This window comes from Schistocerca nitens, chromosome 4 (genome assembly GCF_023898315.1).
Source record: "Schistocerca nitens isolate TAMUIC-IGC-003100 chromosome 4, iqSchNite1.1, whole genome shotgun sequence".
Taxonomy (NCBI): Eukaryota; Metazoa; Arthropoda; class Insecta; order Orthoptera; family Acrididae; genus Schistocerca; species Schistocerca nitens.
Window position 1 is genome coordinate 218,016,967 of NC_064617.1, and position 16,277 is coordinate 218,033,243.

General features: G+C 42.6%; 1 protein-coding gene across 1 annotated transcript in view; it reads left to right on the plus strand.

The window, feature by feature from the left end:
- Nucleotides 1–16,277, plus strand: part of LOC126251391 (uncharacterized) — a 144,977-nt gene that overhangs the window by 54,506 nt on the left and 74,194 nt on the right. The window contains exon 5 of the mRNA XM_049951785.1: nt 11,695–11,926. Within this exon, the coding sequence (XP_049807742.1) occupies nt 11,695–11,926 (232 nt within the window). The remainder of the gene's footprint in view (nt 1–11,694; nt 11,927–16,277) is intronic.

Consider the following 16,277-nt stretch of genomic DNA (forward strand, 5'->3'; position numbering starts at 1 on the left):
TGAATCACATGCAGTGTTCGCTTCACCATAAGAATAATACAAATATAAACATTTTGCCGTGTATTCTTTTGTGTTTGCTGCTATATCATTTAAATCCTGTCTGCCTAATAAACTACGAAACTAGAGTGAGACAACAGCAAATGCGGAAGAATATACATATCATGTCATGTTTATATTCGTATTATTCTTATGCTTAATAGTGATACAGTCAGAAATGAAGCACGGCAATTGACTAGATTTTAAAATCTAAGAAGACTCTAATTTCTGTGCAGAATGTAATGTACTAAAGAGGCGTCTGCAAAGATTTTCAAACGGAGAAAAATTTTCGCTAAACTCTTGTTCAGAACATCTTCTATCATACGCAGTCTATTATTTGGTTCTTGTTGATCATTATCAAAGAAAGCAGCAGTGTAAGTATCAACAAATAGCAGCCTTTTGCCATTGTTTCGCTAATGATACAATTCCTCTCTTTTTTTATTTTAATTGTAAGCGCGGTAGCGCGCAAAAAGCAAGCCATGCCACGAGCGGCGACAGGTCGTAAACCTCATTATCAGAATGCGACAAACAATGCATGACACAGTACAGTAAGGCATTTTCTGCTTAGAGTGATGTAAACACCTATAACAAAGAGAAGGGCACTTATTAGATCAAAGAAAAATAAGCAATCAATTCAAACCAGATGGAACACGTGAAAAAGGAAGGGTACCCGTATAAATACGGACGGGGCACCTGACGCATAGCTGTGGCTACCTGGTAAAGCTTAACTGCTAAGCTTATGATTCGAACCAAAGTACTATAGCTGTATCGTCATTCATTCGACCTAAATTGTGTCTCATATTACAATGGACCAACTTTGTTTCTATTTGGAGTTGCGGCCTACAATTTTTCTCTCTCCTTGAATGTAGAGTCTTAAATTTCAGGTGCAGCTTAGATTCGGGAAATTTTTTTTCCCTTGATTTCGAGTCTCATTTTTCAGGTGCGGCTTAGATTCGAGTGTGGCTTAGATTCGAGTAAATACGGTAGTCCACCTGGAGTCAGTTATTTGAACAACTTTCACCCAATGTCAACACCTTGTTGCAATCTTCTTTGATCTGCATAAATCTTATGATACCATTTCGTGGCACCACAGCCTCACCACCTTACATGGGTGATGCCTCCATGGCCCACTTCCAATTTTTATCTGGGACTTTCTTCCATATTGTGTCTCACTTAGCACCTCCTATCTGCCAGAGACTGGGGTGCTGCAGGGTTTTGTTTTGAGCGTCCCTCTCTTTTTAATGGCTATCAATGGTCTGGTGGTGGCTGTGGGGCCTGTGATTTCATCCTCTTTATGGTGCTGATTTTTGCTTTATTTCTGTTCATCTGTGATGGATGTTGCTGAATGCAGACTGCAGGGGGCATAACACTGAGCGCAGTCTTGGGCTCTCACTCTTGGCTTCCATTTTCAGCTGCCAGGACATGTGTTAAGCATTTCTTTCGCTGCCATACAGTCTATCCCCTTCCGGATCTTTACCTTTATGGCCAGTCCTTCAATGTTGTGGACTGTCATGGTGATTCCTGGTTGACATGGACTCCCCATCTTCGTCAACTAAAGCGAAATTGTTGGTCACATCTCAGTGCTCTTCGATTCCTCTGCTATACCAACTGGGTTGTGGACTGCTCTGCCCTGCTGCAGCTCTACAAAGCATTGCTCCATTTCCATCTAGATTATGGGAGTCTCGCAAATGACTCAACATGACCTTCGATGTTAAGAGATCTGTGACCCAATACACCATTGTGGGATATGGCTGGCAGCTGGCACCATTTGGACTAGTCCTGTGATCAGCCTCCTAGAGGAGGCACGGGTTGCACTGTTGCGGGTCCTGCAGAAACAACAGGTGATTGCTTATGTGTTAAGCATCCACTGTTCCCCGCAGTACCCGAACTACTCTCTCTTCCTACCAGAAAGAGGGAGTGACCTCCCACCTTGGCAGCCCACGTCTGGGGTTAAAAATGCTATCCACATCTGGTCCCTTTTTTTCTGAACTCCAGCTTCCCTCTATACCACTTCTTCTCTGGGCCTGCTCACACAAACCTCTGTGGTGTATCCCCTGTCCTCAGCTCTGTCTTGACTTGTCACAAGGTCCAGTAGCCTCGTCTCAGTCGCCAATTCTTCTCCATCCTTGGCAGGTTTCAGGGTTCAGTAGTAGTCTATACTGACGGCTCGGTGGTTGGCACTTACATCCATGCAGGATGTAATGAACTTCGGTACTTGCTGGATGGCTGCAGTGTTTTCACTGCAGAGTTGCTAGCCACCTCTTTTGCTATTCAGTATATCCTCTCCTGCACCAGTGAGTGCTTCCTCATCTATAGTGACTCTGAGCAGTTCACACACTCCTGACCAGTGTTACCCTTGCTATCCCTTGGTCTTGATCATCCAGGATTCCCTTTTTGCCCTCAAACAATGTGGATGCTTGGGGTATTTGTCTGTCCCCTAGGTCACATTAGGATCCCCGGGAATGAGCTCGCTGACAAGCTGGTCAAATTGGCTACTGGCAAACCGCCTCCTTGAGATTGGCATTCTGGAACTGGATCTTCAATCGATATTATCCCATCAACTTCTAAGGATTTGGAATATGGATTATCTTACCCTGACTGCTGAACAAACTATGGCTGGTAAAGGAGACCACAAATTTCTGGAGGTCCTCCATACACGACTTTATCGTCCTTTACTGGCTCCACATTGGCCAACTTTGCTGACTCAGCCATCTCCTTCATCACGAGGATGTGTCCCACTGTTGTCAAGGTGACTGCTTGAAATTGATCCACATTTTACTGGACTGTCCCAACATAGCCACCCAGCGGCAGACTCTTAATCTTCCTGATTCGCTACCCCTGGTTGTTAATAGATGAAGCCTTTGTAGCTGATCTGGTTTTATGGTTTATTCATGAAAGGAGCTTTTATCACTCTCTCTAAGGAAGGGCACCTCAGCCTTGTCAACTCATAGAGGGGTTGGCAGGATGCCCTGTTGCCTTCTCTGGCCAGTGGCTGCTGGGTTTGATGGTCTGCCCCAGCACTCACTCTACACTCTCTTTTGCTCTTCTTCCCTTCTCCTCACGTGTTCTGTTTGACTTGATGTTCTTCCACTGTGTTTCTCTCACCCTATCCATGTTGCTAGTCTTGTCTGGGTGGCGTGCCTCTGATAAGTATGATAAGTAACCGAGGGGGGGGAGGGTGTATGTCCCCCATTGTACTGTCTACCTTTGGGTATTTGGGGCTGCTCCCTGGACAGGGCACCTTGCTTGCCTTTATTCCTTTTCTTCTTCCATGTTCTTTTCTCTAGGCATTGGGTAGACCCTGGGGTTTTCTTTCCTTGGGTTTCATGCTCTAGGCCCTTCTTCGGGGTGTAATTTTGTTGACTTACCTGTTCCAGGCAGGAGGTACTGATGAGCTCATCGTTCGGTCTCTTTCATCAGTAAACCAACAAGCCAAACAACTAATCAACCCAGTTAAAACAAGTACTTGGACCATGCCTCTGGTAGTGGTAAGGAAATCCAGTTTCTCCCTCTGGCAATGCAGAGATATTGAATCAACAATAAGTGCTCAGGCACAATTCAAAATCTGCCCTACACCATGTCCAGAAGACTTCCTCACAAAGCTTGTTGGAGAAGAATATTTTTTTTTAAGACCGGCCTTGCTGACACACATTTGCAGATGCCACTGAATAAGGAGTTGCAAAACATCATAATGATCAACACTACCTTCAATTTATACAAATACAGACATTTGCCTTTTCCGATCTCTTGTGATCCAGTGATCTTCCTGAGATATCTGGAACAGTTAACCATGTCCACACTTCCTTGCACAATCTATCTTGACTGTGGTTGCTACACGTCAGGACCACCTGTGTATCTTTCGCACCCTATTCGCTATATTGTATGCTGCTGGGCTAATGTGCTTCTTAGACAATGCCAGTTTTTCCAGGAACATGTGGAATACCTCACCACCAAAACTTACAGGAGCTGCAGGCTTTTTTGGGAAATGTTAATTATTAATCAGAGTTCTTCCCACAATCATCTTTTATCATGCAGCCTCTAAACCAGTTGCATAAGAAAGGCATTCACCACTGATTGATGGCTGCCTGTGAGCACACTTTCACACATATGCTGCACTCTCTATCTGTCACAGCTTCTTCAACTGCTTCCTTCATTGTTGCTTGAGCAATATCTTCAGCAGAAGATCCCACCAATTCATTATAAATTACAAACTTGGTTGGTGGTTTTGGCAAGTTCATAATTCCACATAACATTATCCCTGCAGCACGGCCCTTGCCAACGCAGTGCAAGCCATACACTAGCCTAACATTTATATCATACACCTTCTTTCCACTATTACCACTATGAGGAATACTGTTAGAATTAGAAAACGAAACTTCTGTTACTCTTCAATAACATTTTACATGCCAAACCAATGTGTGAAGTTATTTTCAAATCCAGTCCTCTTTCTTTGCAAACTTGGCGTAATACGTTACGTTTCAAAATATTAGAAATCAAGGAAATATTAATTATTTCATTCACATCATTACTGTCACTTTCATAGTTTTCAAATTTTTCTTTGCTGTCACAAAGTTTCTTGCTGGAAGAAGTTCTATCACATTCATTTAGAGTAGTCGGTGAAGCAGTCTGAGTAGCATTTCCCTTCAAAACCACATAAGATTTCTTCTTCCACTCATTGTGCCTTTTCTTAAACACTCGATTGCTGAAATGGGGCATATTGATATCCACAAACCAAATACGTAAAACAGGTACGAGGAAAATTCGTCAAATACGCAAAATTGAACAGCTAAACAACACAAAGCAAACTCCACAAATCAACACACACAGCATAGCATTTATGTTTACTGATATGAACAGTCACTTGTCACAGAGGTAAAGCCATACAACGTTGGGAAGCAAAACACTGTCTAATTCTGCAAAGATACCCTGCTTTGCAGCCAGCGAGCGGCACCATCAGAGGTGACACACCAAGTCGCTACAACTGTTTATGTGGCACGTCAACTTTCCAGCAATAAAAAACGCACTTAGAAGGGTGAAACTTGATTTCTGAATAAAACAAAACTCCAAATAATTTTATAATGAAAAAAAAAAAGAAAAAAAAATGTTAATTTTGTCGTTTTTATTGTTCCGGCTCCCCTTAAACGTTACACCTGCTTTTTGCATAGCCCTCCAGGAAATCTGGTTCCCGGCAATACGGAGCCCTGCCCTTCACGGCTATAGGGCATATTACAAGAACCGTAGCAACTGCAATAGAGTGTCAGGGGGAGTTTGTGTCTGTTATGAACACAGTATGCAGTGAACATCTGTCCCTTCAAACCCCTCTTGAAGCTGTGGCTGTCAGGATAAGGACGACATAGGAAATAACTGTCTGCAACATATATCTTCCTCCAGATGTTGCAGTACCCCTGAATGCATTGTCTGCACTGGTTCATCAACACCATAAACCTTTCCTACTTATGGGAGATTTTAACACCAATAACCCCTTGTGGGGTGGCACTGTGCTTACTGGTCAAGGTAGAGATGTCAAAACTTTCCTGTCTCAACTCGACCTCTGCCTCTTAAATACTGGGGCCCCCACACATTTCAATGTATCTCATGGCACTTACTCAGCCATTGATTTATCCCTCTGCAGCCCAGGACTTCTCCCATCTGTCCACTGGAGAGCCCACAATGACTTGTGTGGTAGTGACCACTGTCCGATTTTCCTGTCACCACCCCAGCACCAATCCCCTGGACATCTACCAAGATAGGCTTTAAACAAGGCAGACTGGGACTCTTTCACCTCTGCTGTCACCATCGAATCTCCCCCACATGGTACCATCGATGTGTTAGTTGAGCAGGTCACTAGGACAATCATTTCTGCAGCGGAAAACATGATCCCTTGTTCTTTAGAGTGCCCCTGATGAAAGTCAGTGCCTTGGTGGTTGCCGGAAATCACTGAGGCCATTAAAGAGCGTCGGCGAGCTCTACAGCGACATAAGCAGCATCCGTCCCTAGAGGACCTAATAGCTTTTAAACGGCTCTGCCCGCATTCACCAGCTTATAAAATGATGGAAACAGGAGTGTTGGGAGAAGTACGTCTTGACCATTGGGTGCCATACATCGCCTTCCCAAGTCTGGACAAAGATCAGATGTGTTTGTGGGTACCAGACCCCGACAGGAGTTACTGGCATTAACATCAATGGCATGTTATCTACTGCTGCAAACGCAATTGCCAAGCAGTTTGCTGAGCACTATGCTCTAGCCTCTGCGTCAGAGAATTATCCCCCAGCATTTTGGACCCTCAAACAGCAGATGGAAAGGAAAGCCCTCTCATTCACTGAATGTCACAGTGAACCCTATAATGCTCCATTTACAGAGTGGGAGCTCTTCAGCGCCCTTGCACATTGCCCCAATACAGTTCTTGGTCCAGAACAGATCAGCAGTCAGATGATCAAACATCTCTCATCCGACTACAAGCGACATCTCCTTGTCATTTTCAACCGGATCTGGTATGATGGCGTCTTTCCATTGCAATGGTGGGAGAGCACCATCATTCCAGTGCTCAAACATGGTAAAAACCCGCTTGATGTGGATAGCTATCAGCCCATCAGCCTCACCAAAGTTCTTTGTAAGCTGTTAGAACGTATGGTAAGTTGGTGGTTGTGTTGGGTCCTGGACTCACGTGGCCTACTGGCTCCATGCCAGGGCAGTTTCCGCCAGGGCCACTCTACTATTGATAATCTAGTTTCCCTCGAGTCTGGCATCTGAACAGCCTTTTCCAGACACCAACACCTGGTTGCCATCTTTTTTGATTTATGAAAAGCTTACGACACAACCTGGTGACATCATATCCTTGCACATTATATGAGCAGGGTCTCCGGGGCCCACTCCCAATTTTTATCCAAATTTCTTATCGCACTGTACTTTCCGTGTCCAAGTTGGTGCCTCCCATAGTTCCCCACATATCCAGGAGAATGGGGTCCCGCAGGGCTCTGTATTGAGTGTGTTTATATTTTTAGTGGCCGTTAATGATCTAGCAGTAACTATAGGGCTGTCCGTCTCACCTTCTCTGTATGCAGACGACTTCTGCATTTCGTAGTGCTCCACCAGTACTGGTGTTGCTGAATGGCGCCTACAGGGAGCCATCCGCAAGACACAGTCATGGGCTCTAACCCACGGCTTCCACTTTTCAGCCACGAAGTCATGTGTCATGCATTTCTGTCAGCATCGTACTATTCATCCAGAACCAAAACTTTACCTTAATGATGATCCACTCATGGTAGTGGAGACATATCGATTCTCAGGACTCGTTTTTGATGCCTGATTGACGTGGCTTCCTCATCTTCGTCAGCTGAAGCGGAAATGCTGGCAGCACCTCAATGCCCTCCATTGCCTGAGTAACACTAACTGGGGTGCAGATTGCTTTGCGCTACTGCAACTCTACAGAGCCATTGTTCAATCCAGCCTTTATTACGGGAGTCTGGTTTATGGTTTGGCGGTGCCCTCAGCGTTGTGTTTACTCGACCCTGTGCACCACTGTGGCATTCGGCTGGCAACAGGAACTTTTAGGACGAGTCCAGTAATCAGCGTCCTGGTGAAGGCCGGAGTCCCTCCATTGAAGGTTAGGCGTGCACAACTGCTCACCAGTTATGTTGCACACATTCATAGTTCTCCTGAGCATCCGAATTACCGTCTCCTTTTCCCATCCAAGGCAGTTCATCTTCCGCATCAGAGGCCCAGGTCAGGGCTTACAATTGTGGTTTGCATCCGATCTCTTCTGTCTGACATGGAGTCCTTGCCTTTACCACCTATACCCGAGGTCCATTCATGTACACCTCCATTGTGTACACCTAGGCCGAAGCTTCGCCTGTACCTTTCACATGGTTCTAAGGACTCAGTTAACCCCACGGCTCTCCACTGTCACTGCCTCTCGATTCTTGACATGTACAGGGACCGTGAAGTGGTTTACACTGACGGCTCGATGGCTGATGGCCACGTTGGCTTCCCATATGTTCATTGAGGACATATTGAACAGCTCTCCTTGCCAGCCGTAGTGTTTTCACTGGAGAGCTGGTGGCCATTTCTTGTGCTCGAGCGCATCCGCTCATGCCCTGGCGAGTCGTTTCTTCTCTGTACTGGCTTCTTGAGCAGCCTACAGGCTATCAACCAGTGCTACCGCCGCCAGCCTTTGGTAGCGACCAGGAGTCCATCTATACCCTGGAACGGTCCAATTGTTCCGTGGTGTGGACCCCAGGCCTCGTTAGAATCCCAAGAAATGAACTTGTCAACAGGCTACACGGAAACCCCTTCTGGAGATCGGCATCCCTGTAACTGACTTGTGATAATTATTACACCGCAAGGTGTTTCAGCTTTGGCATAATTTCAGTATGCACAACAAACTGCGTGCCCTTAAGGAGACTACAAATGTGTGGAAGACCTCCATGCAGGCCTCTCGCAGGAACTATGTGGTTCTCTGCCGGCTCCGCATTGGCCATACATGGCTAACACATGGCTACCTCCTCCGTTTCGAGGCCCCGCCTCGGTGTCACAGTGGCTCTCATATGACTGTCGTCCACATCTTGTGGTACTGCACACTTTTAGCCGTTCTTCGGCAGACTTCTAACCTTCCCAGTTCCCTACCTTCAGTGTCGGGCGACAATGCCTCAACAGCAGATTTAGTTTTACATTTTATTTGGGGGGGGGGGTTGTTATTGTACCCTCTAAGGGTGGGCATTTAGCCTTCTCTCTGAGGTCGCCACCCTCCCTCCATTTTAACTCTGTCACACTTTCTTTGTATTTGTTTGTCTTGGTGGTTGTCTTTTGCCTACATGTGTTCATTTCGCCTTGTCTTTTGGGGTGGACATTTTAATGTGTTGCAGAGTGGTTGGCTCATCTTCTTTATTATTGTGATGAGCCAGTCCAGACTATCTGCTCTATGGTTTTAACAACTTATTCTCCTTTTCCTTGTGATGTATGTTTTTACATTTTTTGTTCATTCCATTCGTTTTCTTTTTAGGTGAGGTGTTGGGTGTTTTTGTACCTTGAGCCTTGATTGTGTCAAGAAAAAGGGACTGACGACCCTGTATTTTGATCCCTTTATACCCCAAACCAACCAGTCCAACTTCTGTTATTACCCTTTTTAGATGTATCCATTCATCTTCAACTGAATTACCTTTTAGGTATTCATTACCACAGTTTCAAAAGCCTTAGAGAACTCTGAAATGTGCATCATCATTCCTCAATAGTTCACTATTTGGCTTCTTTGTGTGTTGATTCTTCCTGGTGATTCTCTTGAACTTCAGATTTATCAGAACTAAATTGTGATCTAAGTCTATATCTATTCCTAGTATGACTTCTAATCCAACAATTGGTTTTGGAATATCTCTCTCTTAATAATGTAGTTCAGCTGGTATCTTCACCTTTCTTCTGGCCTTTTTCAAGCATACCCCTGCTCTTGTGATATTTTCAACAATTTATGTGCTCCTACAAGGTGGAATTTATTGCAAAAGCCTGAGAGTCGTAGCCTCCCTCATCCCTATTGCTAGCTTGTATCTTTCCAAACTCTGCCTTTTATTCCATGTCATACTGCAGTATTCCAACCACATGATTGTCACAGTTCATCACCTTCTTACACACTGATTTATCCATTCCATTTTCGTTATTTCGCTGTCCTATCACCTTCTGTATGTGACTTTGGCTTTTATAACTTAACTGTATTTGTTGGTTCTGATTTGGTTTCAATTCTTAGGTGTGTACCCTATCACTGAACTGTCACACCAACTCATGATTTGTTGTACCTTCCTATTTATGACCAGTCCGAACACTGTTGGTGTTACTTTATATCGGCAGATCAAATATCTTTGTCTTCCTTCCATTTAACTCCACTGTCTTCTGTTATACCTAGATTTAACATCTTCATTTCACTTTTCAGATTATCTAGTTTCCCTACTACATTTAGACTTGTGACATCCACACTGTGGCTCATTTTCACATCTTTTGCCATGTTCATCACCGCCTGAATAGTTCTCTTCCAAATATATGGGATTAATCTAAAATATTTTGCCCTTGAAGAGATTATCATGGCTGTTGTGTACGACTTGTTGCACAATGGTAAGGAGAAGTGGGCGACAGAGTGGTGTGGCAACTGTCATCATAGGAAACCTGGACAGGAGCAGAAATGATTGGTGAACAAGTTAACACAATAAACAATAGATTTACTTAACTTTTATCCTTCCAAGTGTATGAAGACTCATAACTAATAAGGCAGCAAGAAGCAGAGTTCAATTATCACAGTGCCCCCAAGGATGTGGTTGTCTGTACCACAGCACGATCTATGGTGTTGGAGCCATGACTAGATGGCGTCACGTGGAGAAGTGGCTCCAAGCGCAAATGCACTGAGTGGCTGCTGCCAGCCATCCTATACTGTGTTTACACAGGGCACTCAGAATATAGAGCTGCTGGAAGTGTGGCCCAGTGGACACACACTATTGGATCTGCCAGATCTCTCACGGCCATTATTGACGTCAGACGGAATCTTGCTAGTCCGATACCAACCTGGATACACTGTGGGGTGTTTTTGGTACATAATGCTACAATGGCACTTTTACACTTATGGTCCACATTTACTGTGAATACATATTATATGTGTTTAATGCAATAGTTGTTTCTATTTCCTCCTGCATCCTGTTATTGTTGATCATTGTCGAGTCTTCCACCTTTAGGGGCAATTTCCCACCTGAAGGGCAACAGTGTGCTCTGAATGTCTATCTCCTTCTTCACCCTCTTTCAAGAAGACTATTGACAGATAGGGGTGACAGTTTATACGGAAAGTACTAGGTCAACTGTTGTAACTTTGATATACAACACAACCAAGAATGTTAGAACAACTTTATTAGACTGTGGTGTGTACACCAATCATCATAACATCCACTGAACACAATAAGGCAAAGCAAACAGGTGCAACTATTGCATTGTAGGAATTTTGTCAGACATCTGTGAATAAGACCTGTGGGAACACACCAGAAATGGGAGGTTCCCAGTGCTAAATATGGCATAGACAAACTTAAGGACTTTCTGCCACAGATCTATAAATGGCATCCATCCCAATTTGATGGCAGAAACTGATAAGTGGTAATATATGCCCTTACTGACTATGCTGGCACAAGTGCTAATGCTGACTGTTGTTGCACTACAGAAAAAGTGAGCAAAATGAGCTTTTATGGTCAGTGTGGAGAGTTCGAAGATGCAGAAGTTATGATAAAAGGAAAGTTATTTGTCAGAATGAAACTCTTTTTAGTTGATTGTATTTTGTGTAATACAATTGAAATTATTAAGCTAACAAAGGACATCTTGCTAATTGCTTCTATTTGGTCTCTACTAGGTTTAGCTTCCCTTTCATCTTGGTTTGTCTTATCCTCGTAACTGGTTGCAAACTTTCAAACTCAGGTATGAGTGAACTACCCATCCTTTCCAAATTTCCAGAAATCGTCCCTCTCTGCTCTGTGGGAAGCAACTAATAATTCCAAAAGCTAAGATAGTTTTTGTATTTTTGCATGTGTGTATTAGTAGTATTTACAATTTTGTCTTGTGAAGGTAAGTACTGGGCAAGCCTTAAGCATTGGTCAGGCTTTCTGTCTCCTTGTGAAATTAATATAGTATTGTTATTTCTTTTTATAGATTATGACAGGAAGTGACCGGTTATATATAAGTACACAGGATGCAAATAGCTCCAACTGGCTACGTTACTTAAGGCCAGCTCCTACGCGTGATCAACGTAATATTGTTCCACTTCCTCGTGATGGTCATCTTTATTTTGTAACATCTATTGACATTCAAGCTGGTGAAGAACTGCTTTATTGGGCAGATGACCCAACCACCATATGGTCAAAGAAGAAAATGGAGAAAACAAGTAAGCCTTATATGATAAATATGAACAAATTCAATGAGGTGCATTACAGTAGATTTTAGTACAGTTTTTCATTAAAAGAGAACTTTATGGACTTAGTTGTTAATACCATCAATCATGTTTCCATTATGCAATATATTGAGGGGTGTACTATAAGTAAAACAAAACATTCATTTATTAAATACACTTCTGCCCTTACATGTTACAAATTTACATCTGTGTAACTGATAATGCATTTCTGTTTAAGACTTCATCTTTGAACAACTTGAACCTGCACTTAAAAACTCTTCTGCTGCCTGTGACACTCAATTTTATTTAAAAGATTTTCAAAGTGTTTTGCAGCTGTTTGTTTCACTCCTTTCTGATCCATCATCAGATTCACCTTTGGAAGATGAGTGTCCCTTGTGGTATCGAGTCTGTGAATATTGCTATTACTATTGCTTTCAAACTTGAATGATTTGCTGACAATAAATTTTATCAGTAAATAAGTGCTCTTATAAGCTATAGCTGATCTTTAGCTACTTAAATAGTTGGCTGAAGTTCTCACATTATTCATATTACTTTTTTGTCCACTGGTGCCAAGAGAGGAAGTACTGGACTCAAAGCCAAGAAGACTGGAATTCAGTTTCCCATGTGACATTTGTGATACAGATTTTCAGTGGTTTCCCTACATACTTCTATATTTACATGCATACTTTGCAAACCACTGTGAAGTGCATGACAAAGGTTGCTTCCATTGTACCATATATTAAGGCTTATTCCTGTTGCATTTGCATAAGGAGCTCATGAAGAATGACCGCTTAAATGACTCTGTATGTGATGTGATTAGCCTACTCTTTTCTTCACAATCCCAGTGGGAGCAATAGGTAGGAAATGTAGTATATTCCTAGAGTTTTTACATAATGTTGATTCTTGAAAATTTGTAACTAGCCTGTCATGGAATAGTCGAGGTGTATTTTCATTCTTCTGACATTTCAAGTTCTTCAACATTTCTGTGACATTTTTCCGTGAGTCAAACAAACCTGTGACTGTTTGTCCTGCCCTTCTTTTTATACATTCAGTACTCTGTGTTAATACTATTTGGTATGTGTATCACATATGTGAGCAATATTCTAGGATGAGTTGGATGAGTTTGTTGTAGACTGATGGCATTTTCCCAGCATTCTACCAATTAACTAAAGTCTGCCACTTGCTTTTCATATGAATTAGCCTATTTTACCATTTCACTTTGTATTCCCCAAAGTGTTACACCCAGGTATTTGTATGACTTGACTAATTTCAATTGTGACTCTTTGATATTGTATCATCATCATCATTTCCCCCTGCATCTCATATTATGAAGTGCACCATTTTATAAATCTGGACATTTAATGCAAATTACAAATCTTTGCATCACTTTGAAATTTTATAGATATTTGTGAAGCTATTTTAAGATGGTATTTCATTATAGATAAGTAGTAGTCTGAAGTTACTGTTTTTAACACCTCAAATACTCACCAACCTAACAATATTCTGAATTTTATAGAATGACTGGTTTTTCTGTTTGTCTTTTTTGTTACGGAGAGAGATCAGGAGTTGGATATGGAATTTGGTGGGTCAGAAGACTTCACACACAGATATTGTTAGTGAAATGACAACAGATCAGAAAAGTGATTGAAGTGATGTTAGTTCTTTCATCATCAGCAAATGGTATGAAATAGATGTGACTGCAGAATTGCTTCCCTTAACTCCAATATTTCCCTTTACTATAACACCTTCAGACACCACACTCAACGACTCTTCAAATTTGATGGATATGTACGTAAAATAATTAGCGATAAATTAGTGACTATTGTAGTTGCCGATTGGAAGGACAGAAACAGTGACTAAATAAGAATCTTCTTTAGTATAATACTGTTACTAAGTATTATAAAGAAACCAAGTTACGAGATATATTGGGCTAAATGTCCACTACTTGCAACTCCAGCATTTTGCCAGTTACTTAGCTACAAATGATTTTTGATTCTAAATAAATGCCTCCATTTTTTAGATAACTCAGGATAGGAACTTGCTAGCCATCCACAGCCAAAGCTAAACAAAATATGGCCTATTTTAGACCATCTCAATAATAAATTCAAATTTCTTTGTACTCCAAAGAGTGATGTCACCATAGATGAGTCTTGTGTTATATAAAGGCAGATTAGGTTGGGTTCAGTAGCTACTGGTAAAGAGAGCAAGATTTGGAATAAAGAGTCCAAGTCAGGATATGTGTGGTGTATAAATATGTATAGGGCACAAAATTTGATGATGAACATAGAGATCTGCTCCAGTCATCTCAGATGAAACCCCTTCTCAATAAAGGCTACTGCCTTACAGTTGATAATTTCCAAACCTCTCTGCAACTAGCAGATCTCCTTATTTCCGTGAAAGCTGACACAAAGGGTATTGCACCGAGCGAGGTGGCGCAGTGATTAGCACACTGGACTCGCATTCGGGAGGACGATGGTTCAATCCCGTCTCCGGCCATCCTGATTTAGGTTTTCCGTGATTTCCCTAAATCGTTTCAGGCAAATGCCGGGATGGTTCCTTTGAAAGGGCACGGCCGATTTCCTTCCCTAACCCGAGCTTGCGCTCCGTCTCTAATGACCTCGTTGTCGACGGGACGTTAAACACTAACCACCACCACAAAGGGTATTGTGCAACCTTTTAGAAAAGGTATGCCACCAAACTTTTGAAGTAAGGAATTGAAGAAGGGAGATATTGTTGCTTTTCAGAGGGGTAAAGTTACAGCAGTGAGATGGAAAGACAAGTGTAATGTGTCTATTTTGAGCACTATCTACAGTGCACAAATGAAAAACTTAAATAAAAGGGGTAACCAGTTAATAAAACCACCAGAAGTTATGTAACGACACAATTAAAGGGATGGAAAAGTTGAGCGGTATATAGCAAACAATCCAGTAACATGAAAAATAGGGGGAAAATAATAGAAAGAATATTTTTCCATCTACTTGAACTAGCGCTCTGGAATTCATTCGGCCTGTTCAAGAAATCTGGGGGAACAAAGAATGCTGTTGATTTTCATGTGGCAGTGATTGAGATGATGGACAGCTGAACATCACAGGAAGGATTTTCTTTGAAAGTAGCTGCTTGTCCATCCACGAACACCAATCCTATTCATCTAACTGACCATCATTTCCTATCATTCATCCCAGATACTCCATTGAAACAGAATTCTACCAAAATTTGTGGGATGTGGAGCTGAGTTGGGATGTGAATGGGAAGAAAAAGGAGGGAATCATGATATATGTGTGAAGATTGTTACATAGCTAAATGTATTGTACCAATGCTTCAGAGTCTTTCGTGTAGCCATGAACATATGAAGATGAATGTTGTGCAAAAGGCTATCATTTTAATTTTTGAGTCAAACAATGGAAAATCCAGGGTGGAATGTAACCATAGTAGAGAAGGAAAGTTGCTACTCACCATATAGCAGAGATGCTGGGTCGCGATACGCACAACAGAACACCTGGTTCAGATTCATTGATGATATCTTTGCTATCTGGATGCAAGGTGAGGACACCCTATTCACATTCCTCCAGAACCTCAACTACTTCTCCCCCATTTGCTTCACCTGATACCACTCAACCCAACAAGCCACCTTCCTAGATGTTGACCTCCACCTCAGAGGTGGCTACATCAGTACCTCTATCCATATCAAACCTACTAACCACCAGCAATGCCTCCACTTCAACAGTTGCCTCACATTCCATACCAAGAAGTCCCGTACAGCCTAGCCACCCATGGTCATCGCATCTGTAGTGATGAGCAGTCCGTCTCAAAATATACTGAGGGTCTCACTGAAGCCTTCACTGTCCGTAATTATCATCCCAACCTTGTACAAAAACAAATATCCCGTGCCTTATCTTTCCAGTCTCCCACCACCTCCCACAGTCCAGCCACAGAGGAGCATTCCCCTCATAACTCAATACCATCCGGGACTGGAGCAACTGAATTACATTCTCCACCAGGGTTTCGATTACTTCTTGTCATGCCCTGAAATGAGAAATGTCGTGCCCACTACCCTTCCCACCCCTTCTATGTGGCATTCCGCCATCCACAGAACCTACACAATATACTCTCTCATCCTTACACAACCACTGCTCCCAATCCCTTACCTCATGGCTCATACCCCTGTAATAGACCTAGATGCAAGACCTGTCCCATACATCCTCCTACCACCACCTGCTCCAGTCCATTCGCTAACAACACCTATCCCATCAAAGGCAGGGCTATCTGTGAAACCAGTCATGTGATTTAAAAGCTAAGCTGTAACCACTGTGCTGCATTCTATGTAGGCATGACAACCAACAAGCTG